This window comes from Phallusia mammillata, chromosome 6 (genome assembly GCF_965637545.1).
Source record: "Phallusia mammillata chromosome 6, kaPhaMamm4.hap1.1, whole genome shotgun sequence".
NCBI lineage: Eukaryota > Metazoa > Chordata > Ascidiacea > Phlebobranchia > Ascidiidae > Phallusia > Phallusia mammillata.
Window position 1 is genome coordinate 5,958,637 of NC_137257.1, and position 25,458 is coordinate 5,984,094.

General features: G+C 35.2%; 3 protein-coding genes and 1 long non-coding RNA gene across 4 annotated transcripts in view; 1 reads left to right on the forward strand and 3 right to left on the reverse strand.

The window, feature by feature from the left end:
* Positions 1 to 5,122: 5,122 nt before the first annotated feature.
* Positions 5,123 to 8,361, reverse strand: LOC145234080 (uncharacterized). Its single transcript, XR_013861269.1, has 3 exons — positions 8,243 to 8,361; positions 5,783 to 5,944; positions 5,123 to 5,593 (listed from the first exon to the last, which is right to left on the reverse strand). It is a non-coding gene; the product is annotated as an uncharacterized LOC145234080 (long non-coding RNA).
* A 1,430-nt stretch (positions 8,362 to 9,791) lies between these two features.
* On the reverse strand, positions 9,792 to 11,904 carry LOC145233781 (uncharacterized). Its single transcript, XM_080098564.1, has 4 exons — positions 11,357 to 11,904; positions 11,093 to 11,106; positions 10,100 to 10,161; positions 9,792 to 10,036 (listed from the first exon to the last, which is right to left on the reverse strand). The coding sequence occupies exons 1-4, from the start codon at positions 11,562 to 11,564 to the stop codon at positions 9,952 to 9,954; spliced, it is 369 nt and encodes a 122-aa protein (XP_079954690.1). The 5' UTR covers positions 11,565 to 11,904; the 3' UTR covers positions 9,792 to 9,951.
* Positions 11,905 to 13,516: 1,612 nt separating this feature from the next.
* On the reverse strand, positions 13,517 to 19,541 carry LOC145232850 (uncharacterized). Its single transcript, XM_080097529.1, has 11 exons — positions 19,373 to 19,541; positions 18,645 to 18,788; positions 18,101 to 18,256; positions 17,588 to 17,631; positions 17,427 to 17,525; positions 16,452 to 16,577; positions 15,837 to 15,926; positions 15,569 to 15,679; positions 15,076 to 15,285; positions 14,328 to 14,489; positions 13,517 to 14,133 (listed from the first exon to the last, which is right to left on the reverse strand). Exons 1-10 carry the CDS (start codon positions 19,539 to 19,541, stop codon positions 14,328 to 14,330), a joined length of 1,311 nt encoding a protein of 436 aa, XP_079953655.1. The 3' UTR covers positions 13,517 to 14,133.
* Positions 19,542 to 20,506: 965 nt separating this feature from the next.
* The window catches only part of LOC145233044 (activating signal cointegrator 1 complex subunit 3-like), a 30,007-nt gene continuing 25,055 nt past the window's right edge, over positions 20,507 to 25,458 (forward strand). The window contains exons 1-10 of the mRNA XM_080097702.1: positions 20,507 to 20,745; positions 21,330 to 21,465; positions 21,527 to 21,632; positions 22,170 to 22,323; positions 22,684 to 22,898; positions 23,187 to 23,268; positions 23,768 to 23,885; positions 24,185 to 24,243; positions 24,516 to 24,637; positions 25,057 to 25,192. Of these exons, the coding sequence (XP_079953828.1) occupies positions 20,653 to 20,745; positions 21,330 to 21,465; positions 21,527 to 21,632; positions 22,170 to 22,323; positions 22,684 to 22,898; positions 23,187 to 23,268; positions 23,768 to 23,885; positions 24,185 to 24,243; positions 24,516 to 24,637; positions 25,057 to 25,192 (1,221 nt within the window). The 5' untranslated portion in view covers positions 20,507 to 20,652. The remainder of the gene's footprint in view (positions 20,746 to 21,329; positions 21,466 to 21,526; positions 21,633 to 22,169; positions 22,324 to 22,683; positions 22,899 to 23,186; positions 23,269 to 23,767; positions 23,886 to 24,184; positions 24,244 to 24,515; positions 24,638 to 25,056; positions 25,193 to 25,458) is intronic.

Below are 25,458 nucleotides of genomic sequence, written 5' to 3' on the forward strand. Positions count from 1 at the left end.
AACTAAGACTTTGTTTTAATTTACATATTGCACAATACACACATCTGTTTAATTGGTTTATTTATAAAAAAATCTAACCAACATTTCATGGCAAAGTTACTGCCAATAACAAGTAGTTTATCACATATACCTCAAGCGAAATATTCATCAAATAATCTTCTGGATTACTTTTTTTTGCATCTGAATGGCAAAAAAGTAACTTTTACCGCAATGCAGTTACAGTCGTCAGTTTGCACACGTTGGAAATGATTTCTGCAGTGTTTAATAAATTATACCTGTAACACAAATAAAACACATAAAATTAAATAAACTTAAAAGCAGTTAAACAGCTTTACTAACTTGCTTTCTTGTAGCAAGTGTTTTTGTTAAATACCGTTAAGGACAACCTTTAGCCTTTTTACAGTCACTGCCTTTCGACTTTCACTGATCATAGTAGGCACCGTACGGGCATAGTAGGAATTTAGTTACGGTTTCAATTCACCGGAAGCTGACTTTCACCCATTTTTTCCGCAGTTTATGTAGTATGACCATGAATAAAGCATGTGTTTACTTTACAACAACCAAAACCTGAAAAGCATCCAGGACGTATGCGTTTATTTACATTTTTTTGTGTTTCATTTACTGACTTTAAAAGTATTTAGGTAAGTAATATTGATTGTGAATGTGTCAATGTGGTACTCATTTTGTTTCAAACATTATAATGAAGCAAACAAATGCAACGAACAGTCAGGGTTTTCTGGCGCTTATAAAGGAATTATTGTAATGTGCAGTTAACGGTGACTAAACTATATGTTAGGTTATTGAACCAATGTTGTCAAAAAGAATATTCAAAACAGTGATACCTTTTGGATATTTTTTATTAGTTAAAAATTGCGACAGATAAAGGTTAAAACCAATAACCAAACCCTAAAAAATTTCTTCCTTTACAAAAATAATAAGAAAAAACGGTATATTTCTAATTTTAAGCATTTTAATTTAACCTACTACATGTTTGCTTTTTTCAGAAACAGATGATGTCTGTTTTTATGCGACGAAATGTTTATTTCTGTTAATTTCAAGAAATCATTTCTGCTTTGTATCCTGTTTTTTTTTTATAATAAACAGTCTGAACACTCCAATTCGAACAATTATCTTTCTTTTTTCTGTGATATTTCTGTTGTTTGTTATTCCTAGTTTACAACGGGAAGTTTTAGTGCTACATTCAAACCATTGACGACGAACGGTTTTTGTAATCTGCGAAACCAAAATAATAGGCTTAACAAACTATTTATTTCCGCAAATGTTGTTTATTGTCTTAATATTTACAATGTTATAAGGTGCACAACGTTTTTACAAAGTTGACAAAGAATAAAGGCAACACACGATCGTACACAACAGGACAAAATTTACATTGTCAAAGGTTTTTGCATCAACAAGTCTAAGCAGTGCAAAATGTTAGTTCGGCGTTGTTGCTGGTTTATATGGATCGCATTGGAGTCTGTCCAAGTCTCTCAAGTGCTTTGTGACGTTGCACCTGACGTAAAAATAGTAAAGTTATGTTGAAAATTGCTTTAGTTTTTTAAAATATGTCATTTACATCCAAGTTCTCGTTGCTCTAAGTTTCAATTTGTCTCTCGACGATACTAGTTGAACCACAATCTGTCAACATTAAAAAAATTATAAATACTCTTATAATCAACAGTAGCATGTTGATAATTTTGACTAGGAAATAAAGAAAAGGAGAAGTAGAAATTACTATTAAATCAATACGCAGACCCAAAATCGACTTTTTTTTTTTTTTACTTTTTTTACTTTTCAGCCAGCTGTTTCAAATTACGCCCATTTAATAGCACATCGATATTTTATTATTTTTTTGAAATTTACCTTTGACCATTGTATACAAACCGACTTTTTTGCACCAAGGTTTTGGGCAAATATCGTCATTTTAAATCCTATGTTTTATTGTCTTTAGAATTTTTTATAGTTTAAATTTAAATTTATTGCTCGTTTTTGACACTTGAAACTATGTGTAATGCACCGATGAAAAACATGATGCAGCCTTATTCAAACCGTAGCTTTTAGTTAAGCTTTATCCCAAACGCCGTGGATAAGTGAATTTCAAGCTTGTTTGTTTTAACATACCTTTTGCAAGTAAACCAATGTTAATTTAGTTTTTTCATCCTCGGTGTGTTTTATGGCAAGTCCGTTAAATTATTTATTTTTAATTGACGTTTTGTTATCTCTTTTATTTTTATTTTTCGCTTTTATTGCTCAAGCAAACAGATGGCCAAGATGGGATTCGATCCCACAATGTAGTGAACACAAGGATGTTGCGCTTCCCAACAGGTACAATGAGCAAAAACTTTTTCGAATGGTCCTGCGAACCTGGACGATATTCAAACTTTAATAAACCTAATTCGGCCCAGGGATCAGATTTGTTACCGAAACGAAAATCACGTTTTTTTTTCAATAAGCGTTCTTTTTAGAAACAAAAAAAATACTTAATTTATAGAAATTATACGGACCCCTGTTATCCTCCCACTTATACTCACATGCTTCTTTGCACCTGCAAAAATAAATGTGCAATTAATCATGGTGTTGGATCAAACATATTTATTTGGTAAGATTTTGCAACTTTTCATATGCATGGATTTTAAAATTCATGGGCGATTACCATTGTTGATTATCTAAAGAACTTGTGTTGCTTAAAGTTTCTAATAAAGTATTTTAATATTAATATATCGCTAAATTTAAGCATTGCTGCCACTATTCGAAAAAGACCAAGCAATCATAATTTAGGTACTTTAGTTAACCTCACCTTGTTGGTTACCGTAGATTTTCGTGTTCAGACAGACAAGCAGAAGCAGAAAAAGAAAAAGCTTTGCCAAAAATCTCATGTTTGTTTTCAACATTGCCTTTCAAAATTTTTCAAATGCAAAACCATCACCGAGTGCGGGCTTAAATATACTATAGGTCCTTTTTTTGCACCAGGCAAAAGTTTAAGCGATGTAATACGCCAGGGTTACCATATATGCGTGAGCAAAATCCTTGACGGACGTTCGCATGTTGTTACATGATACTAACCCCTGAAAAATGCTGGTAACCCTACAATACACGGATAGTCATTTTAAAGCATTACGTGATGCCAAATTGGTTTTTATTTTCCATTACCGGGGCAGGCAGCAGCTTGAATATTATTGATGCAAACATATTTTTTAATTGGCTAATATAGACATTGTCATACAATCCGGAAGTTGTTTTTAGGTTTTTTTTCTTATTGCGTTTATGTTAATTACTTTTGCGTCTTATTTGTGCTCCATATAGCCTTTGTTCGTGTATTATAATGCAATTTTTCGTGTCCCGCTGTTTTTGTCATGGTGTTTTTGCACTTGTAAAGAATTTACTTAGTTGCTCTGAAGAACCCTATCGTTTCTGGTGGAAAACGTCTGCAAAGTTGTTTTTGAAAAAAGCAACGACGAATGTCCTGTTCAATACCAAACCAGTTTGAAAATAACTTGGGAAATATGCAACCTGGACGAAACGTTAGTTCAGTATCTTTTGTGTAGGTTACGTAGTTACTAGTAATCAACATTCTATCTTACGGTTTTCAGCAAATTTGTGTGTTAAACACACCTAAGTAACCAACGTAAATGTTTTGGCATAAATAACTCTGCAGACGTATGACGTCACGCACGGATAAATTAGCAACTCCTGCTGGGCCAAGGTGGAAAGGGTCGCATACATAGGACGCCTAAACAAGCCTAAAAGCTATGGAGCAAGAATTTCGACTGTGTCTGTAACTAAATTATGGAAAGTTATGTACTAACAGACAAAATTAGCATGGAATAAACATACGGTCTATTTCTGCTACAATTTCTTTCACCAGGTTAGTTCAATTTATTTAAAGAGTTACAGTCAGTTGATAACTATAGGGTTTGTTTCACAACGAACTAGAGTTCCAGGTGTTTTTTTACTAATTGACAAAATCACCCCGCTGTTTTGTTTACCCAGTTTGCACGTGTGAGACCTAATGCCAGATAATATACTTTAAAACTGTTTTTAGGGGACAACTTATTGTTTATTTTGCAGACATTGGCCCACAGTTAAGGTGATTTGTAATTTTGGAGAAATAACTTTCGTTGTTGCTAAAGTAGACATTTTTAAATCATTGCTCATCTTGACGCCAAATTTGGATCACACAAACTGCTGTCTGTTATACTTACAAACCACAATGGCCACATTGTGGTTTGTCTAGTCTGGGCGTGCAAAATCCTAATTTAATCAACACAAAAAGTCTGTCGCGGAAAAAATGCACACCAAAGACTACCGCAACCAAATTACTTTTACTTTTCCAAACTAATTGTTTACCCCATTTCGTCTGTGACGCACTATCGCGATTTCGATATCGCAAGAACGTAGATCAACTAGACTTGTAACTCGGGCCGGGTTTCTTCAAAAAACGGACTGGATTCTTGCCTGACTTTACACTTTGTGTCAGTCTTTTTTTGAATAAATTTACCTAGCTAAGTATAGCCAGTTGCCAGACCCGAAGCTTCAATTTATATAGGCCTGTCAATCAAACTTTCGGGCCTAAATGGGCTTCTCAAAAACAATTCGGGTTCGGGTCGGTTTTCGGGTTCGGGCCGGTTACGGGCTCCAATTTCCGGCCCGGTAACGACTACGTGTCAAACGCAGAATATAAAAAAAAACGTGTTCATGAAAACTTACAAACATATATTCGCCTATAATTGGCATCGTCAGTTTTTTGGTCTTGGCAATTGTCTACCCCACATGCACGAATTTAAACTGTTACACTGCTTATTTTGAGTTGTTTATCATTTAATAGTTCTAAAATCCAGCAAATTACACGCACAATTTCTGCTTTCTGTTTGCTATTGAATATTGATATCAGCTGGCGCAGACCAGTATTATTTAAAAAAAAACGTTGATACGCGAAGTCATTAACACACAGAAATAACAAGTAAATTGGCACGCGTCGCTGAAAATGTTGCTGACCCCTGTTTTAGATGAACTGACGATGCTAATTTAAGGCGAAACATGTATTTCCAAGTTTTTTTTCATTAACTGATTTTGCTTTCTTCAGAACGTGTTTACTTATTAAATATAATATTTTGACAAAACACGATCTTCAATGAGCATGTTAGTCTGTCAGAAAATGATATAACGCGCAGTGCATTGATTCTCCTTACATACCGCAAAAGCTCGTTTACAGATCACACTGTTGTCTTCAAATCATCCTTCCACGTCGCAAATTTTTGGCACTAGTTACCTTGTTTTAAACGATCAAATAATATTTTCACATACAGTTAACTATATCGTAAGTTGAAAATCACCACAAATCAACAATTAAACGACACTTTTGCCACACGAAAAAACTGTTAATTTTCACAATGATTACGAAAGGTGCACAAACATTTTTCGATCCCGTTGTAAATACGCCAAGTAGTAAATAAGATACTAAAGATATATTTGTCTGAATTGGGAAGGCTTGCATGAGGTAGGCCGGAAAGTTGCAAAAGTGCAACGACATAAATCAATTATGTTTCTTTAAATCTGTCCAAATCAACCGCCAGGGTTCATCTCAGTCCTGATTCTAATCAAAAGTTTTTAATTTTGTCTTTGTATTTTGGTGGGTCGTTTAAGTATAAGTTTCATACATAAGGTATTTTGTATTACAGTTTATAACAAATCAGATAATTATTGAGATAATTACTTGTATTTTGTAACGATATAAACAACGATTTATTATTCCCAAACCTAATCAACTAGATTGTAAAATTACCTATTGTGTGACCTCCACGGTTTTGACCTTTAACCCCTTATCTGTCATTGTCACTGTGGCATACTTCTTTGTTGTGGTGTGACGTGGTTTAACATGATGAGTGCGTTGACCTCCAACATGACGTGGCTTGGCTAAAATCCTCAAGTTATGTGGTTTGCGGCGCTGCAAAAGAAAAAAGGTTTGCTTACAGCAGGGGTGTCCAACCCGTGGCCCGCGCGGTATTTTTCTAAATGACTTATATTATGAACCTTAGCGCCTGCCCAATTTATGGCGATCTTACATGCCGAGGATTGGCATTTTTTGTTTGCTTTATTTCTTTGTTAATAGAGTGATACACGACTGTTCAAGTTACTTTTATTACATCACAATGCATATTGTTACGTATCACATTTTCTGCATTGTTACGTCCACAATCTTACTCCTGTTTCAAGAGTCAGTCAGTCAGTCAGAAATATTTCTTGCCTTATTGAGGTTCATCTGATATTACATCAGAGACTCGCGCAAAACGCATTTAGCAGTGAAATATCTTCAGCAATCTGCAGTGATATAGATTACCGGTATGCCAAATAAGAAACGAAAATCAAGTAACGCTAACATAATATTCTAAGAAAAGTGGACACGAGGACAGCCATTTTAAGATTACAAATTAGCAGTAAACACTCAAGTGGCCCGCGCAATTATTCGTAAACCGCATGTGGCCCTTTGGCCTAAAAGGTTGGACACCCCTGGCTTACAGAGTCAATATTTTTTTAAATTTTGTCACGGGGTTCGAACTCACGACGCTCCGGGGACGAATCCCGGTCAAGGCTTCTTACGTCGCACGTAGGTCAGGCGCGCTAGCAGGGGTCGGCAACCTTTTTTGGACTGCGGACCGTTTTTATTTTTTGCACTCGACTGTCTTTTTGCAAACATGCGATGCGCCACTTGTTTGCTATGGGCATAACGTTTGTTGATCAGATTTTTGATGGTTTTGCAATGCTTTGTGTTATGACGTCACCTGCAATGTATTTGAAAGGAGTATGATTAACTTAAAATCTTAAATAAAGAACCTTTAATTTAACCGGTATATTAGAAATAGCGCCGTACAACTTCGTTATTTTGAGGTATGATGAAATAAATTAGATTGCATCAGGCCACTGGTTTAAATGTTAAAATTGCAAGTATTGTATTTAACATTGGGAAAATAATAAAAACGTAACGACATCGGCACTGAACATATTACTAACCCCCTCATTGCGGCGACTGTATCAGTCAAAAAATCATTTCTGCTAGATTTTTGCCCCGGAAGATAACCCGAAAAGGACTTTGAGTCTTATAACATGCAGGCAAAATATAACTTACGTATGCGTCTAGTTCAGGGGTTCCCAAACTTTTTTGGTCTGTGGCACAAATGTCTATTTAATATTCGTGGCTCACCACTTACTGTAAATTTGGGCACAAAAAATAAAATAACTCAAAAACAGGCGAAATGGTTTCTTGCAATTTATTTTTAATGAGATACATGCTCCTGAAATTTGGCTACAAGATTCGGAATTCTTTGCGAATATTATGTTTTTCAAAACAAAGCGCATAATATTTACAGTAGAACAAAACAGTAGAATCTGTTCAAATGGCTCTGTGGCCCATTGAAAATGTCTTGGTGGCCTAGTACTGGGCCATGGCCCACAGTTTGGGAACCACTGGTCTAGTTGCTACAAGATTTATTTGCACTTTGTGTGGGAAAATATTCAAAACATTGTGAAAACACTGGCCACACAAAAGGTAACACTATAATATATGACGTCATAAACATAAAGGAATAAATCTTCAAACAGTTTTGTTACAAGCAAGGCCGCACATAACCCTTAGATAATGTATTGCACATACGATCGACGCGGCATTGTGGCGATCTTGTTTTTTTAAACCGTTATTCATGAAAACATGTAGTACTTGTGATGTGGTCTGTAAATGCTAAAAAGTGGTAAGCTACTGGACCTCGACCCAGTGGCATAGAACTTGATGGAAGTTGATTTAATTTAAATCTGATGTGCCCAAACTTTTGAGGCGAGTTTCTAGAGGCAGAAAGCGTCGCAAGCCTAAAACGTGCCTTACTCTTACATGCTTGTGTCACTGCTGTGTGGTGCTGTACATTTGTCTTGCAGTTTTAAGCTATCAATAACATACCATGATTTTTTACAGTTAATATTTACTAAAATCAATCCAACAGTTTGATTTTATTCAGCAATAATAATCTAATTTAGATTTATCACAACACACACATCTGCTTGTTATTTAATAAACTAATGGCCCTAAGAGCAAAAACTATTCGGTTTATTTGTAAAAAGATCTAACCAACATTATGCCACCAAGCTACTGCCAATAGCATATGGTTATCACAGATACTTTAAGCAAAATGTTTATCAAAGAATCTACTGGATTACTTTTTCACATCGAAATGGCAAAAAGCAAAATGCCTCTTACCTCCATGCAGTTACAATCATCAGCTTATACACATGTTAAAATGATTTCTGCAGTGTTTAATAAATTATACCTTTAACATAAATAAAAAACAGAAATCTAAAGAAACTTAAAAACAGTAAAATGGAGTAACTAACTTGCTTTCATGTTAGCAAATGTTTTGTTAAATACCGTTAAGAAAACCTTTATCCTTTTTTCAGCCACTTTTAAACAACGCAATAACAATGCCTTTTTTATGTAATAAACAATCACTTAAACAATCAGTCCAAAGAATCAAGCTTGTGATACTTCGCTCAAACTTACTCCAAAACGGGCCAATGCAATTCGACTGTTTTGACCATAATTAAAACTACTGAACGATGCCGCCATTTATCTCCTTCAGGTTTTTTCCTTTTGTGAAGAAAAGATCCGTGACGATCACGTGATAATCGTTCAAAACCATAGAAATCATTATTAACAATTGAAAATTGATTTAATTGTGCAACCTTTTTGATTTAACTTGTTTGTTTACCTATTTTATAGCAAAAAATCTTTTTGACTATAAATAATGTGAAACACAACATAACAAAAGAACAAGCACATTACAGTCATATGTAGGAACTGTTTCATTTTCGAACTGTTTGTTTAAAAATCAACTTATTGGCCAGAGATTCATGTTGGTTGTTTTGCAACAATCTGTATCTACATGCTGCCAAAATTGTTCGCTTAGTTATAGATTTAAATCCACCGGAAGCTAATGCACTTTCACCTATTTGTCCGCAGTTTATGAAATATGACTATAATTAAAGCCTTTAAAACATGTATACTTTAAAACAACCAAAACCTGTAAAGCAGTCAGGAGGTATATGCGATTCTTTACATTTTTTGTATTTCGTTCACTGGATTTTAAAAGTATTTATGTAAGTAATATTGATTGTGAATGTGTCACTAACGCGCAATGTGGTACTCATTTTGTTTCAAACATTATTGTACAGCAAACAAATGCAACAAACATTCTGGGTTTTCTGGCGCTTATGAAGGAATTGTTGCAATGTACAGTTAATGGTGACTAAAGTACATTTTAGGTTATTGTAAAAATGTTGTCAAAAAAATAACGTGCGAAAAGTGATACCTTTTGGATATTTTTTATTAGTTAAAAAATGCGACAGGTAAAGCTTAAAACCAATAACCGAATCAGAAAAAAATTCTCCCAAAAAATATCAAGAGAAAGCGGTATATTTCTAGCCTCTTTACAGAAACTGATTATGTATGTTTTTATGCGGCGAAATATATATATTTCTGTGAATTTCAAGAAATCATTTCTGCTTTGTACCTGTTTTTTGTTGTTTTATAAAAAACAGTCTGAACACTCTAATTCAAACAATTATCTATCTTTTTTCTGTGATAATTCAGAAAGTAAGTTGTTTATTGATATTCCAATAAGTTGTTTATTGATATTCCTAATTACAACAGGAAGTTTTAGTACTACATTCAAACCATTAACGACAAGGTTTTTGTAATCTGCGAAACTCAAATAATTACAAGTTTTATAAACTATTTTATTTTCGCAAATGTTATTTATTGAACCTTAATATTTACAATGTTATAAGGTGCACAACGTTTTTACAAAATTGACATAAAATAAAGGCAGCACACTATCGCACATAATAGGAAAAAAATTTACACTGTCAAATGTTTTGCATTGACTCAACATGTCCAAGCAGTGAAAGATGTTAGTTTGGCGTTGTTGCTGGTGTAGGCCTATATGGTTCACATTGGAGTTGGTTCAAGTGGGACAAGTTTTCAGTGACATTGCACCTGACGTTAAAATAGTAAAGATAAGTTTAAAGCTGCTTTAGTTTTAAAAGAAATATCATTTACATCCAAGTCTTCGTTGCTCTAAGTTTCAATTTGTGTCTTGACGATACGAGTTGAACCAGAATCTATAAACGATAAAAAGGATTTATATAGTCCTAGTCAACAGAAGCACGTTGATAATTTGATAAAGAAAAAAAGGAAAATTTTTTTTTTACCATAAAAACAAAAAGCAGAGCCAAAATTGACTTTTTTGACTTTTTATTGCTATTTTTTTTATGGTTTGCAGCCAGTTGCTTCAAATTACACCGATTTAATAGCATATCGATAATTTAATAACTGTTTGTACGTGCTAAATTTGTATTAAAATTGTTGTACAGGACCTCGACTATTTAAAATATTTTTGAAATTTAACTTTGCCCATTGTATACAAACCTAACTTACAATGACTTTATCTTTTTGCAACAAGGGTTTAGAAAAAAATGACATTTTGAATATTATAGTTTTATTTGTCCGTTGAATTTTGTTCAGCTTAAATTTACATATATACTCGTTATTTTTTATTTCAACCGTGTCTCTTAAATAAGCTTTATCTCAAACTTTTTGGATAAGCGGTTTTCAAGCTTGTTTGTTTCAACAAACACTTTTTAAGTTATAATCGATGTTAATTTAGTTTATTTTCATTCTTGGTAGGCGGGCAATGTATTTTTGCAAGTCCGTTAAATATTTTTTTTAACTGACGTTTTATTATTTTTTGTTTAATTTTTCGCTTTTATTGCTCAGGCAAACACATGGTCAAGATGGGATTAGATCCCACAACATAGTGAACACAAGGATAATGCGCTTCCCAACATGTACAATGAGCAGAAGCTTTGTCGAATGGTCCGCCGCACCTGAACCATACACAAACTTTAATAAACCTATTTGAGATTCGGCCCAGGAATCAGATTTGTTACCGAAAAAAAAATCACGTTTTTTTCAAGTAGCGTCCTTTTTAGAAACAAAAATACTTAATTTATAGAAATTACGGACCCCTGTTACCCTTCCACTTATACTTACATGCTTCTTTGCACCTGCAAAAATAAATGTGCAATTAATCATGGTGTTGGATCAAAAATATTTATTTTGGTAAGATTTTAAGTTTTCCTATGTATGGATTTTAAAATTCAAAGGCGATTACCATTGTGGTTTATCTAAAGAACTTGTGTTGCTTAAGTTGCTGAAAAAGTATTTTAATATTAATATATCGTTAAATTTAAGCATTGTTGCCACTATTCGGAGGAGAGCAAACAACCATGATTTATCTACATTAGTTAACCTCACCTTTTTGGTTACCGTAGATTCTCGTATTCAGACCGACAAGCAGAAGCAGAAAAAGGAAAACCTTTGCCGAAAATCTCATGTTCCTTTTCAACCTTGCCTTCCAAAATTTTTCAAATGCAAAACCATCACCGAGTGTGGGCTTAAATATACTATAGATCCTTTTTCGCACCAGGCACAAGTTTTGGCGATGCAATACGCGGATAGCCATGTTAAAGCATTACGTTGTGCCAAATTAGCGTTTATTTTGCATTTCCGGAGGCAGGTGTTCGGCTTAAGCTGTGGAAAAAGAAATTTTCCCGCAGTTTAAACCATGGAGTCGAACCGCTTGTCATATGGGTTCAGGTTCGGTTCGGGTTCACTTGGTTTTGTTTTTAAGAGTTCGGGTTCGGTTCAGGTTTTTAAAAATGTATATTTTCGGGTTCGGGTTTTGTTCTGGTTTGGGCAAATTATCCGGTCCGAACCGGTTTGCGGTTTTTAAACCGGTTCAAATTTTTCTTCGTTTTAATTTAATTCTACCCATCATCTAACTTACCTGGCCTTATCAAACTCCAAAAGAATTTTGCCAGTGTACTGTTATCTTTGACACGCCCTATAAGTGTTATCTCGTGTATTCTTCAGTGCGCTGTTTTGAAAAAAATCACAAAATATAAAACAGACTGCATTTTTTACTGGTTCGGTTCCGGTTCGGGTCCAACGCCAAACAAAATATGGGGTTCAACTCCGGTTCGGGTTTTTAGGAAATTGTAATAAGCGGTTCGGGTTCGGTTCGGGTTTAATGAAATTAACCGCTCAAACCGGTTCGCGGGTTCGGGTTCAGTTCCGGTTCGACTCCCTGGTTTAAACCCGCAGTTTTGGTTTTTAACCTACTTAGTTTGATTACATCATCAACTTTATTTTCGTGTTTTCAAACCTGTTTTTCGAAAAGCTATGGGATGTTATATTTGTGGACATATTCCCTTAATTGCGTTATTGTCAATTACTTTGTTTCTGTAACAAAATCACCATAGTTTAGGTTCAATAAATAAGCCGCAGGCATAATGTATGAACAAATATTGGTCTTTCAGCTGTTCTTTTACAAACAACCGACAAAATAAGCTCAGTGATTAAGATGTGATATCATCTGAATAAAGGTTTTTAGTATATGGGACGTCGAAACAACGGTTGTTTATCATAAAACTGCCTGGAGGAGCAATACTTAGTTTAAACTTTGAAATAGTGTGCATTGTCTGCAGCTAATAATCAACATTATATTTTATGAATTCCAGTAGGTTTGTGTCCTAAACACACCTTCTTAACCAGCGCAGCGAACACCTGGCATCACGCACGGGCTACTCAGCACCTGCGTGTTGGACCAAGGGTGTAGGGTCAAATACATAGGACGCCCAAGGAAGCCGAAAAGCTACAAGGTTTTGCACATGTTTTCGACTTCGTTGGTCTCCAAGCAAACTTTTGTGTTCACTAAAAAAGTTGGAATAGAATTGCTCTAACAGCTTGACTTAATAATTGAAGAGTCGTAGTCCAATGTCGGCTGCAATTTACCGATTTAGTGTTTTTGAAGATTTATGAATCATTAGCTCTTTGATAAATATTTAAAACTGTTTGCATAGTTTGCACTAAATGCCAAAGGATACTGTAAAAATATTTTTCAGGGCAGCCGCTTTTTTTCCAATCATTCGATCCACAGTTATGGTGTTTGCAATTTTGCGAAAAAATAGCTTTCTGTGATTCAAACATTTCAAACTATTGCTCATCCTTACATTCCGTTTGCATGACACAAACCATTGCCTGTCACACATACGACTAATGTAACCCACGAACAGCAATGTTATTTGTCTGGTTTTCGGTTGGTGAAATGCGGATTTAAACAACACAGAAACCTTGTTACAGGCAACATATTTCGCAGTCAAACGACTTTCTTTTCTCCCAACTAATTGCTTACCACATTCTGTTCGGAAGCTATTATCGCGATTTCAATCTCGCACCTGTGTTGGCGGCAAAAACAAAGAAAAGAGAATCAATACTTCAAAGGCTCGTTTTCCGGCCACACTTTTGTGTTCAAAGCAAACCTTCTACGGCGGAAATACTTGTGGTATGAGGTTTATGTGTGGAAGTAAATATTACACTACTGAAATGTTCATACACACGAAACAAACCTTTTGAGAAGACCTTGTTTATTGAGTTGTTAAAACTTTACATTGTTTGAACTATTGTCTAATCATTTTACCTGATTTCAAACAACGAAATAATATCTTTATGCAGCAAACAAAACGTAGATTCAAAATCACCAATACTGAACTAAAATGGGACAGTTTTAAAGCAATCTAAATAAGAATGTGCAAATGCGCTGCATGACATGTTCTTGACTTAAAGCACTGATTACAAACGGTACATTGACAAAGTTACTGTTTTGTCCTTAATAAGATTAATCAGGTGATTTACAATGATATTATGTCAAAGACAACTTAGGCTTATGACACACCATTATTTCTCTTTTTTATTGGAACCATGAGTTTTATAACTACTGTATATTCTGTTTCTCTATAAGGGTGTAATTCATTAATTTGAATTTTAAAATAATTAACAATTAAATTAATTCTTAGTGCTGTAGTGTTTCCAGTTAAATCGAACGCCTTCAAAGCTGTATTTATCTGAATTAGAAAGGCTTGCATGACGTATGCGGGAAGGGTAAAACATTTCAAGCAAAAATGCGTAAGCGCAAATGACGGTTCATCAAATATGTCCACCTCTTCCTACCAAAGTTGACCTCAGTGCTTGTTCTAATCAAAAGTTTAAGATTTTGTTAATGCAGTTAGGATGAAGTGTGAGGTACGTAGAAGCTTTACTGCCTATTAATTCTACAGTTTATAAAATTTAATTGACCAAACACAAAATCATTAAGATAATAACTTACATTTTAAACAGTAAACAACAACTTATTAAAACCGAACCTTAACAGCGCTTGTAAAATTACCTATTGTGTGACCTCCACGGTTTTGACCTTTAATCCCTTATCTGTCATTGTCACCGTGGCATACTTCTTCGTTGTGACCTGACGTGGTTTAGCATGATGTGTGCGTTGACCTCCAACATGACGGTGTTTGGCTAAGATCCTCAAGTTATGTGGTTTGCGGCGCTGCAAAAGAAAAAGGTTTGCCTACAGAATATTTTTTTGACTTTTTGCACTGGGTTCGAACCCTGGACGCTCCGGGACCTACCGATCAAGTTTTTGTATGTGGCTCAGGCGCCCCCAGACCATTCCGCCAAATCAATATGCCAATTATTTTGCCCCGAAAATTACAGCATGGTTTAGTAGATCTTTTTTGCATATGAATAAAACGACACATCAGAATAATTTATAAAGTAACAAGTACAGATTAAACTGAACCTTTGTAGAATTTGATTTGCTTTTTGGATTTGCTTTCGTTGCTTCTAACTTTTAAGATTCACAGGTCTATCTGCAACTATGCCTATTTTTAGCTGGCACTTTGTAATACAGTGCAGCTGCAGGATGCTTAGTCATAATCCACCAAAAATACCATCCAATTTTGTGCCAATATACGTTTTAACCTTACACAACTATTTTCGACTCAGTATTGATCCATTAAATAGTTGCTATGCTTCCTTTCATAACCATAGCTCAAAGTGCATATTTTTAGGACTTAGTTGCTCAATATAGATCAAAGCAAAAAATTGACACAAAATTTCTGTTTTCTTTGCACCTTTTCTTTTCGATGCCTTTTACCGCTTCCTGGGCGGGAATTCATCCCTTCTGGTTTCTTTGGTGGCTGACGCCGTTCGACAGGTTCAATATTAATTTGAATTCCGTTGTCCTCGTCTGGTGTGGTTACAATTGTTTCGAGTACCTGTTTAGTCTTGACCTCTGCGGCAAGATACGGAAGATCTTGTTGTGATTTTACGCGGCTGAAATCCTATAAGAACACACAAATGTTGAAAACTTTTTCAGTGATAACCAGGTGGGTTATGTGGATTTAAAATAACGAAGGTTTAAAACCAACCAAGCATAAAACGAAACCTCTATTTACGCCTTGATTTAATTCAAAAAAGAACACGTCTAACTAAAAAATCACTCACATATAATAGCCATGTCTTATTGAAATGGAAATTTTCACACATGTGTTTATCTTTCATGTTTAGTCTCTTACGACTCGTAATAGCAAACACGTTTTACAACGAATTAACTAAACTATATACCCCAGGCGGAAAGCTAGTAGTTGCATATTCGGTGGTGTTTTCTTTAGCTTGGGTTGTAGATGTGGAAGGAACGTCTTCAGGTTTGGTGTTTTTTAATATACCACGCAGTGACTGTTGCAAAACAACAAATGTTTATACCACAATAACATTTTGCATTCATTGATTTTTAACCAGTGTTTGCATGCAATTCATAAATAAACTTAATTCTAGTAATACCAATACCGCGTAAAATATTTTGCGGCGGCAGGGCTTTGAACAGACTTCTTACCTCGGATGGGTCAAAACGTTTGGGTGAGCTGGGTGAAGTGGGGGGCGAAATAATTGGTTTCGCTCGATAGTTAATCACAATCCCATGGTCCTTTATTCAAGTGAACATAATGAATTAATACAAACGAAATATAAAACTAAAACTTTTTAATTCGGGCTGACATTTTAGCCCGAAAGTTATGATAAAATTAATAATTTAAAAACGTAAATCATATGAGTTTTTACGTATAAATGTACACACGTTGTGCAATTCTCTCACAGCAGCACCCCACTTACTGCCGGGTTTTAAACACTTATTAGTCTTTTTTATTATTCTCATAAATTTTGACTTTTTTTGGTGTAGCTGAAACGTGTTTACCATCTCTCCACCAACTGTGCTCCCTATTTTGTCGCGCTTTATAACATTATACCCAACATTGCGCAGCTATTCCCGGCACAATGAATATTTCAGTGCGATTGTGTTACTACGATTGTTTTACTGAGCAAAATAAACTCATCTCAACTTTTCAATAGGTCGGCATAACAATACGAAACGTTAAAAACATATTATGTCGCTTAATTTTTTATTTAGTTCGGTTTTGTATTTTACTTTTAGGAAGTATGATTTTACGTGTACCTCGTGTCGCGTAATAACTACTTCAGACGCTTGATCCAGTTGTCTTGGCAACAGCTGTGGCGTTTCACGTGACGTCGCTGCTTCTGTTTGCGCCGGCGGGTCGCTTGGAATACGAAATCTTGAATGCTATGTGAACAATTTAACAAAACATTTCAATTACAAAATGCCATACCCACATGCACTACATAGCCTACAACAAATCGAAAAACGAATGCTAAACTAGTGCCTTAGTTGCTAACACTTTAAGTTATAGACACCTGCTATAACGTTTAGACACCTGCTATAACGTTTAGACACCTGCTATAACGTTTAGACATCTGCTGTACTGCTATTATCGCCAGGTGAAATAAAACCGAAGTGATACAACTTGGTATCGCACAACAGAAAAAAGTGAGCAACACAAAGCTACAGGTAAAAACAATTAGCCGCTGATAAAAGACGCAAGCAAATTAGGGACAGGCGCGGTTATACCTGAGGCATTGCCACTAACGCCAAACAGAAAAGAAATTTGTGGGTTCATACATCGTCAAACCGGACGCAACCTATGCACTTGAGCAGTTCAACACTCAAAAAATGCGAAGTCAAGCATCCTGGGTTCGAACCCCGTGAAAAAATGTCTCGCACACTTAAGCGCACCTGTCTTATCGATTTTTTTTCCTCTCGTAAATAGTTGGGCAGTCCAAAGATACAAGTTAATGCTGCTCCAGTATTTGTTCATACAATCCGGAATTGAATATAAATCAGGAGTCCACGCCCTGTTTGTTATGAATTGTAGCGATCGTGCCAATATCTCAGGTACAACTCGTTTGTCCCCAAATCGTTTTTTCATCATCGCCGAATTGCTTTTATATGTGCTTGTGTGCCGTTTCAAATTACAACCGTACTGTTGTTAAGTAAATGACGAAAATTTTAAATTTGCATTGCCGTTAAATTGCATCGCTAAACTGATTTTCAAAAACTCAGAAACATAGATACCTTTATTGATGCGTTTCTGGAGTGAAGGACTCCAAAATCGCCAGCATATGGGGAACCAGGTGTGGATCCACTGACTGTTTGAATGTCGGAGTTCGAACGCTAAACAATAGACGTAAACTATTGATAGGTATTACTATCGAAACTTGTCGACGGTGTGGTACCTTATTTTTCTTGTCCGGCAATCCAAACCGTCCTCTTGCAATAACTAAAAACATGTAGCTTTTTTGGTAAAATGTACCATTGTTAATTTGTCTGCATACTTTATTGTCTTGTTTTCAGGATATAATATATTTAACCTAAGTCACCAGGGTCAGCTTCTACTTATAGCGAGTATGCCAACATAGCAGCTGGGATAGCATAACTTCTATGCACTATAAAAGGCTATGGATTCTACAGAGCTGTAAGTCGGGCCAGGCTTTTCGTGTTAGGATCGGGTTTTGGATTTGTACTTTCTGGTTCAGGCCGGGTTCGTGCCCCAACTTCAATAGGTTTGCTTGCAACTCTGGGAATTAAATCCCGTCTCGCTTACTTAAACCAAAGTCATCAACTCCACCGAGCCGTAAAAACTGATGCAGTTTTGCGTAGTAACAAAACAGCTCCAAGTTGGATACATAATGAATTCGCACGTTGCAATGCTGTCCATGTTAAAAGCGAAAAAAACGTGCAGCACTTACCGTAAAGGACCCAAGCTGCTGAAACTACACCGATTATTCCCACTGTGGTTGCCGCCCATGCAATGTGGAAACTGTATCCAAAGTGAAATTCTTCCTCGGAAAAATAACTTCGAACTTTTGCTGTGTAATCAGTTTGTGCCACAAAAAGACACAAGCCTAAATACAAATTGTTTATTAAACACACGTATGTGCACAAATTCGTTCATAAAGCCTGAAACTTGCGAGTTTTTTGCGGGTATGTTTCTGTCAGCACTTGGATACAATTGTGTTTAGTTTTATTCATGTTTAAAATACTAGGAATTCGTTCAGTAGTCTTTAGAATTATCAATTTTTTGGCATAAATTTCACACTTTTCAGCTAACAATAACTTAACTATGGTATTGATTTGTGTTCATCTATGCTGTCAACGTTTTGAACAGCGTTTTAGTTTTTGACCCCAAAACATGACACAATTAAAAAAAGTAAGTTACACACGTTATCAAAAACAATGTCCACATTAACAGCCAATAACTTTGTAAACGAGTTGTTTTGTTAGAGTAAGTACCAGCAGCAAGTCCCGCAGATAAGCCGACTAAAATTAAATATCTTGTCTGACTTTTACTGAAGCGTAGGAACACAACTGAGAGAATGAAGAGAGCTTCGCCTATCCATGACAAGATACGGAAAGCCCCAGAGGCACGCAAAAGATCTGCAAATAAAAAAACAAAAACATCAAAAATAACAAAATCAGATCAAAAACCAATAGCCTTTAAAAAATTGATAATTGACTTAAAAACAGATTCCGCCCAATCAATACTAAACAAAAAAACTAAACAAGACGGCGGTATGGCTGGCACAACGGCCTTATGCTCAGAACGTTGTGGGTTCGAATCCCATCTCTACCAGTTGTTTTCCTTACGGGAAGAAATTCTTCACGGAAAAAACGACATTGCTCTAATCCTAAGGAACTTGTAGTGACTAAATTGAATTTACCAAAAACATAAAGCGCAAAAAATTAAACAACAGTGTTTAAATGCACCTAAACACAAAAAACAGGCAGCTCGACGCCGGACTCATCGTGAGCACAACACATTCAGCCTTTATCATTTCACGGAAAATAAAAGTAAACCAAACAACAACTAACGGCAATCTGGACAGAAAGTTTTTTTAAAAAGTGCTGAACTTTTATATATTGTAGATTAGCTTGGACTTGCAACAAATGCTGTTTTCGGTCACTTTGATTGCGTTGTGGCCACGATTTCTTAAACACGCGAAGTTTTGTTTAACACTTACCGCTGGGTGGCACTAAACAATCGCTGTTGTTGACGCAGCTAAGCGAGTAGCGGGTAATCCCCTGTGGTGAGACAATCCACTCTTCAGAAATAACTGCTGCTGCGCTAAGCACCAGTGTAATCAAATGCATAACAAAAACTGCAAGCACATACTTAATTTCCTGTTTCATTATTATTACCTGTTTGAAAAATACAGACAATGACAAACATTTCTAAAAATCCAAACTTTAAATGTTGTTTCAAACCGATACACAAAAACGAATATATATGTTGTCAATGTCGAATAACTATCTAAACACTTTTACGCTCTATGTCAAAAATCTGCATTTTCTCTTGTATTTGTAAATCGTTGTAAATATAAGCATCAAATTTTGAGCTCAAAAATGTCGCTTATTATATCTTTCCTCTGTTTGCTTGAGAAAATGTGTTACAAATATTTACTCTTGCAAAGCCAATTCGTTTTCGACATTTTCCTATGCAGCTTGCGCTCGGAACTTATAAATTCCATCTACAAAGGCTGCAAATGCCACCTACATCATATTTCTGACAAGGGATAGCCCCGAAACAAAGGGCAATGTAATTTGACGCATGGCAATATGAAATTTGACTCCAGTCTTTACGTCTGTAAACCGGAGTGTTAATGTAAGGGTGGGACACACCTATGCCCTTCCCTTTTAATGATATGTTTTTGTGGCCAATCAGCGCTTGTAGATTCTTTCCATATTTGCCTAAAAAGGGCAAGCTTGGAAAAGTTTTTACCAATGGCATGTTTCCAGTAATTGGTTGCGTCTGGTTTAACCTACAAGATTTTTATCGCCTTTTGAATTTTTGAATTTATTTGTTCTATTTCATGTATTAATCGTTGCTGTGGTATGATTTTAAACGTTGTAGTGGTAAAATTGAAAGAAGGATGTTGAAAAGAAGATTTTTTTGGCTGTCAAGCTCTAAAATTGATATTTGTTTTTGCTTACAAAAGATTGTTTTTGCGTTGTGTTATTTGCCAAAAAGTGGTGTCTTAAAAATATAATACTGATGTATTGCGACAAATATTCATAATTAAAGTAACAAAACAAGGGCAAATAAATAACAACTTCACCTAAATGATTTTATGTGATGTCACTCATGCATAACACCACATAGAGGGACGCCCCCTAAGTCGTGCCAGGTAGATTGCGCCATTGTCAGAAACTAACTTGTTTGTTTAAAAACGAACGCCGGTTTGGTGCATTTCAAGCAAATCGTGCATTCGGTTTCGATTGCAAATACTTGAACTGTGTGGAAATGACATTTTCCGGTCGGGAACTACCTCGTTTAACCACTGCGTTGCACGAATTCGGAGGGATTTCTCAACATTATGAACCACTGAAAAATAAGGTATTAGATGGGTATTCAACACGGTTCTTGTAAATAGTGCTTTGATATTGCTTCTAGAAACGGCCAATTGTGGCTCCACTTGTACCCCATTTGTTTTAACGCTTGTTATCCACGTTTACCCACATGTTACCTGTCTTTATTGTTATACTTGGGCGTTAAAACAAATAATTTAAATTGATTGATTAACAACAGTTATTCAATTACCTTACAAAGTCACACATTTGGTGGTTGGTGTCTGAAATCAATACAAGTCTTTATAGAGTAAGCTCCAGTCATGTTCTAGTATAAGAAATCATGAAATAGCTGTTTTACTGTGTTTTGTAATCATTTGCAGCTTAACAATAGATAAAGTCCCATTGCTAATCAGAACTGCCAAGAAACTTGATTAAATTGGACAAAACACAACAAATGCATTTTTGTTTAAACGATTATTTTCTGGAATGTTTTAGTTTTTGAAGTAGGGTCCTGGCCAAATTTTACCAGATTGGAGTGTGAAAAGTTACCAGTCCTTTTAATACCATGTGTCACATTATCACTGGGATTAACATATGTCTAAACATATAATTTTTTTTTTTTTGTTAAAGGATAATGTCCATGAAGGTCTTCAACCAACATGGGCTGAAATTCAAGTTGTACTTCGCAAGTATTTGAAAAACAAACAGTCACTGTCCAAGTTTAAGCACTGCATTCGGGACTTTATTGAACTCACATCTTTAGTTGGTAAGAAATTAGTGGCATGCATGTTTGTGTAGCTTTGTAAACAAGGCACATATTTTTGTAGTTGGAGATGATGCAGATACAAATGTCAAGCAAACCACTGCTGCTTTTCTATTTCTCAAGTTGTTTTCCATTGAGGAACTCTCACCAGCAGTTTTGCACCAAATTAAGTAAGTGCATGTTAACACTTTAGTTAGGTAAAAAAAACAGTGTAAATTGCCAGAGGGTGTTCAAAATTTTTCAGCTAGCAAACTAATTATATATAACTGGCCGGGTCAAAATGATCCTACCTCTGCAAATATGCAAAACATAGATCATGTGTTTAAGAACATATTAAGGATTTATTATCTGTACAATGTCTGTTGATGTACTATGCAAACCCATATTTTGGGTAATCCTCTTAACAATGCTGAAACAAAGGCAACCCTGGTCTTGTAGATTGATCGAGTTACAGAATGGGCAATTTTGTCATAATTTTTATTGTCATGTGATCTACCAATATTACATTAGCAAGTGATTAAGTTTCTGAATCCTATTACCAAACTGCCAGAACTTTTTCCAACATTTAACACATTTGTTGGGTTATAGAACCTCCTATGATTTCCTAACTAACCCATTTTAAAATATGTTAAATTTTGTGGACTTTATGTAAAACTGTGCATTTGCATACATTTTAGAACATGTCATTAAATCCTTTGTTTTGTTAGGTCATCACTTGGAGCTATTAACTCAAAAAGTATCCAATCTATTCATGCAAAGACTGTGGAAATTTTGCAACTTACTAATCCTCAATCAGTGGATGATCTCGAGTTTATGCTTGCTCAATCTGAGAACAGAAAACTGTATGGGGACTCTTTGAATGTAGGTTTATTAACTATTACAAACATGAAAAATTTTCAATGTATTTTTTTATTTTGATACTTGAGCAATATAAATGTGTATTACTATCTAAAAGCAGTCAATAAAATTTAAAATTGTTTGCACCCCTTCGAATTTCTAACAAAAAATGATACAAAAGAGCTGTAAATATTTATGAACTTGCATATTTTGTAAAGCAGTTGAGGAAATCAAGTTAATAGCATTGCAAGTTTGCCAAGCTTTTTCATATAATTAGATGGATAATGTGATTAATCAGTAAGCAATTAGTTGAAGTCTGCTGTAATTGGTATGTTTAATATTTATCAAATTTGACAATAGCACAGAAAAAATATTTTTTTGCAGTTGAATTTGGAGTTGCCACGATTTCCTACTGAATATGAAACTGATTCAGGAGATGAAGGGGCGTCAGATCTCGGAACAAACATTCTTAAAAAATTCCAAAAAAATCACTATGATTTGGTGAACAGTGCTTCCTCTAATGGAAGTGCCTCTACCAAACCAGAACCACCTTCACTTAGTAATACAGGAATCCTGTGGCTGACCAGAGAAATGAAAAGGTTTCTATATTAACATGTTACAATGTTTTGTTTTTCATTTGCATTTATGTTGTTAAGGTAACATTTTCAAAGTGTAGTTTTATCCTATTAAATGTATTTTTATAAATATTGTCACTTGTTTGTTTTTTTAAAGATGATTAGTAGTTTATAAATTTGATGAAGTTTCCTTAAAACCTCTTAGTGTAAAAGGTAATGTACATAAAATTTCACTTTGTTTTTCAATAATAGCTTTTGTGGCTATAAAACACATATAAGTGTGTAAGTTAATTTTTTAGTTTAATTTTTCAGCCATTTCAATTCAAATCAATTGATTGAACCGACTCTGGCTGTGCTACAATCAGAAAAAAATAATGAAGAAATACAGAATGAGGTTTGAACTTTTGTAAGATTTAGCCCAGTGCTCTTCAACCTTTCTTCTTGTGCCCTTTATAATCTAACCTTTATAACGCATGTGCCATTTTCATTTATAACCAATGTTAATTAAGTGTGAAATGAAAGCGTTATGCTAGAAAAGTGTAAACTTGAATTGATAGTTTTCGTCTTGGCTAGTTAATAAATGAAAGTATTAAGTAAAATAGACAAAACTGTGAATTGAAAAACTGTATAGTTCAAATTACAAATCTGTTTTAAAGTGATAGCTCATATGTTATAACACACATGCAGTAAATTACTCACACTTATATAAATTTTCTGGTGAACCCATGTGCACCCGTTTAACTTTCTGGTAAACTCATGAGTTCACCATGCACTCATGTTGAAGAGCACTGAATTAGCCCACATTAACTGAATAAGTTAAAGCAAAAAAACAAAATTTTACTTTTTAACTAGCCACTTTTTAACTATTAATGTTATGCTGTCTTATTTTTTAGCTTTGTGAGTTGCTTGGTTTTGACCATCTAGACTTGATCACTGAAATTCTCAGCAATCGTGATTCATTACTTCAAGACAAAGCGGCTAAACAACGAATACCCAACCACACCAACAAAGGTATCAGTCTGTCTTTATAACACCTCAGTCCAAGACCCAAAGTAGCAAACGTTGATGTCCATATAAATGTTAAGAATTGCACCTAAAAGTCAAAATGTACAGCATGTATTTTTTTGCTAAAATTGCTTATGACCAAACACAAAGAATCTGCTTGATGGCATATCCAATTTGCCAAATGTTTTTTGCAATTAATTGGATTAAGCATACAGGATTGGCTGGACCCACTTAAGTCCTTTACAGTTTTGTAGTACAACTTTATTCAATACATACATAATTAACATCGTGTTTTTAACCAATAGGTTTTCCTCAAATGCCCAGAGATGCCAAACCCACATACGGATGTCAGGTCATCGTACAGGTACGTCACCAAAAATGACGTGTTCTTTTGTTACGTCACCAGTATTACCTCACAAGTAAATCTGTGGCAATCCTTTTGACTTTGAGATTTCTCGATTTATAAACAGAATAGAACTAACGATGTGCGACAAAAAGCGTAGTAAATGATAGCTTTATTTTTACCTATAAAATGGGTTCTTCATAGTGGGCACTTTGTATAAGGGTTGCTAGACGGATAATCTTTTCGTGGGTTGGCTGTTAAACTCTGTATTAAAATACAGTTTTTGTGCACAGACGGATAGCGAAAAGCAGCTAGCAAAGGTGATACGTAAAGAGCGCAAAGCTTACCAGAAATATGCTCAAAACGTGGTTGACCGAGAAGAGGAATTTGATCCTTCTATGTTACGGGAGCAAAGGTAACAACAACTTGTTTAGTCTAACTCTAAAGCAAGCATGCAACTTCTACCGTTTAAGCCCAACAAACTGTGTTCTGCGTAAAGTGTTTTCAGTCGGTGTTGCTAAAAGTTCATTCACCTAATGCCAGCTTTAGTCAGATGGATTTTTCATTTTGTTTATGGTTTTAGGACAAGTAATAAGGGATATGTTTCCTGGCCAACATTGTCTGTAATCTTATAAAGAACAAATATGTTTTGCTTAAAGGCGTTCTCACTGTCTTATTCAAAGATAAACTTGTTCTTTTTCAAATCTTTTCTTGTTTACTGTTTTTAACCCATATCCTAAATCCCTATCTTATCTTTTACGAAACTTATAAGTATAGTGCTTAGGAGTTAATAAAAATGTTTTCTACCTGTTTTATCTTATTTCTAACGCTCAGGGTATTGTCGCTTGCTGCGTCTGCCCCTTTATTTTCCAATCCGGCTCAGCTTAGTACGACCGTCGAGAGATTTCCGTTTGTATATGATGCACAAGTTCAAGCCCAGCGGACCGCGTCTTTTGTCGGTGGAGTCCGGGTAAGTGACGTCAGAGTTTCGGTGACGTAGTTTCACCTGACCTTGGTTGCTCCCACCAAAGGTCAAGATCTATGCAACCTGCATTTTACATGTTTGATAAAGGCTCTTTTATGGCATTTGCTACGACATAAACAGCTATTGTTAGAAAATTGTATAAACTTGAATTACTTTTTTAGGCTCAAATTTCGTTTGAAGTATAACAACACTACATATAGCAGTGGTCATCAAAATGTCCCTAACCCAACACCTAAGGGGCGCTGCAGAAT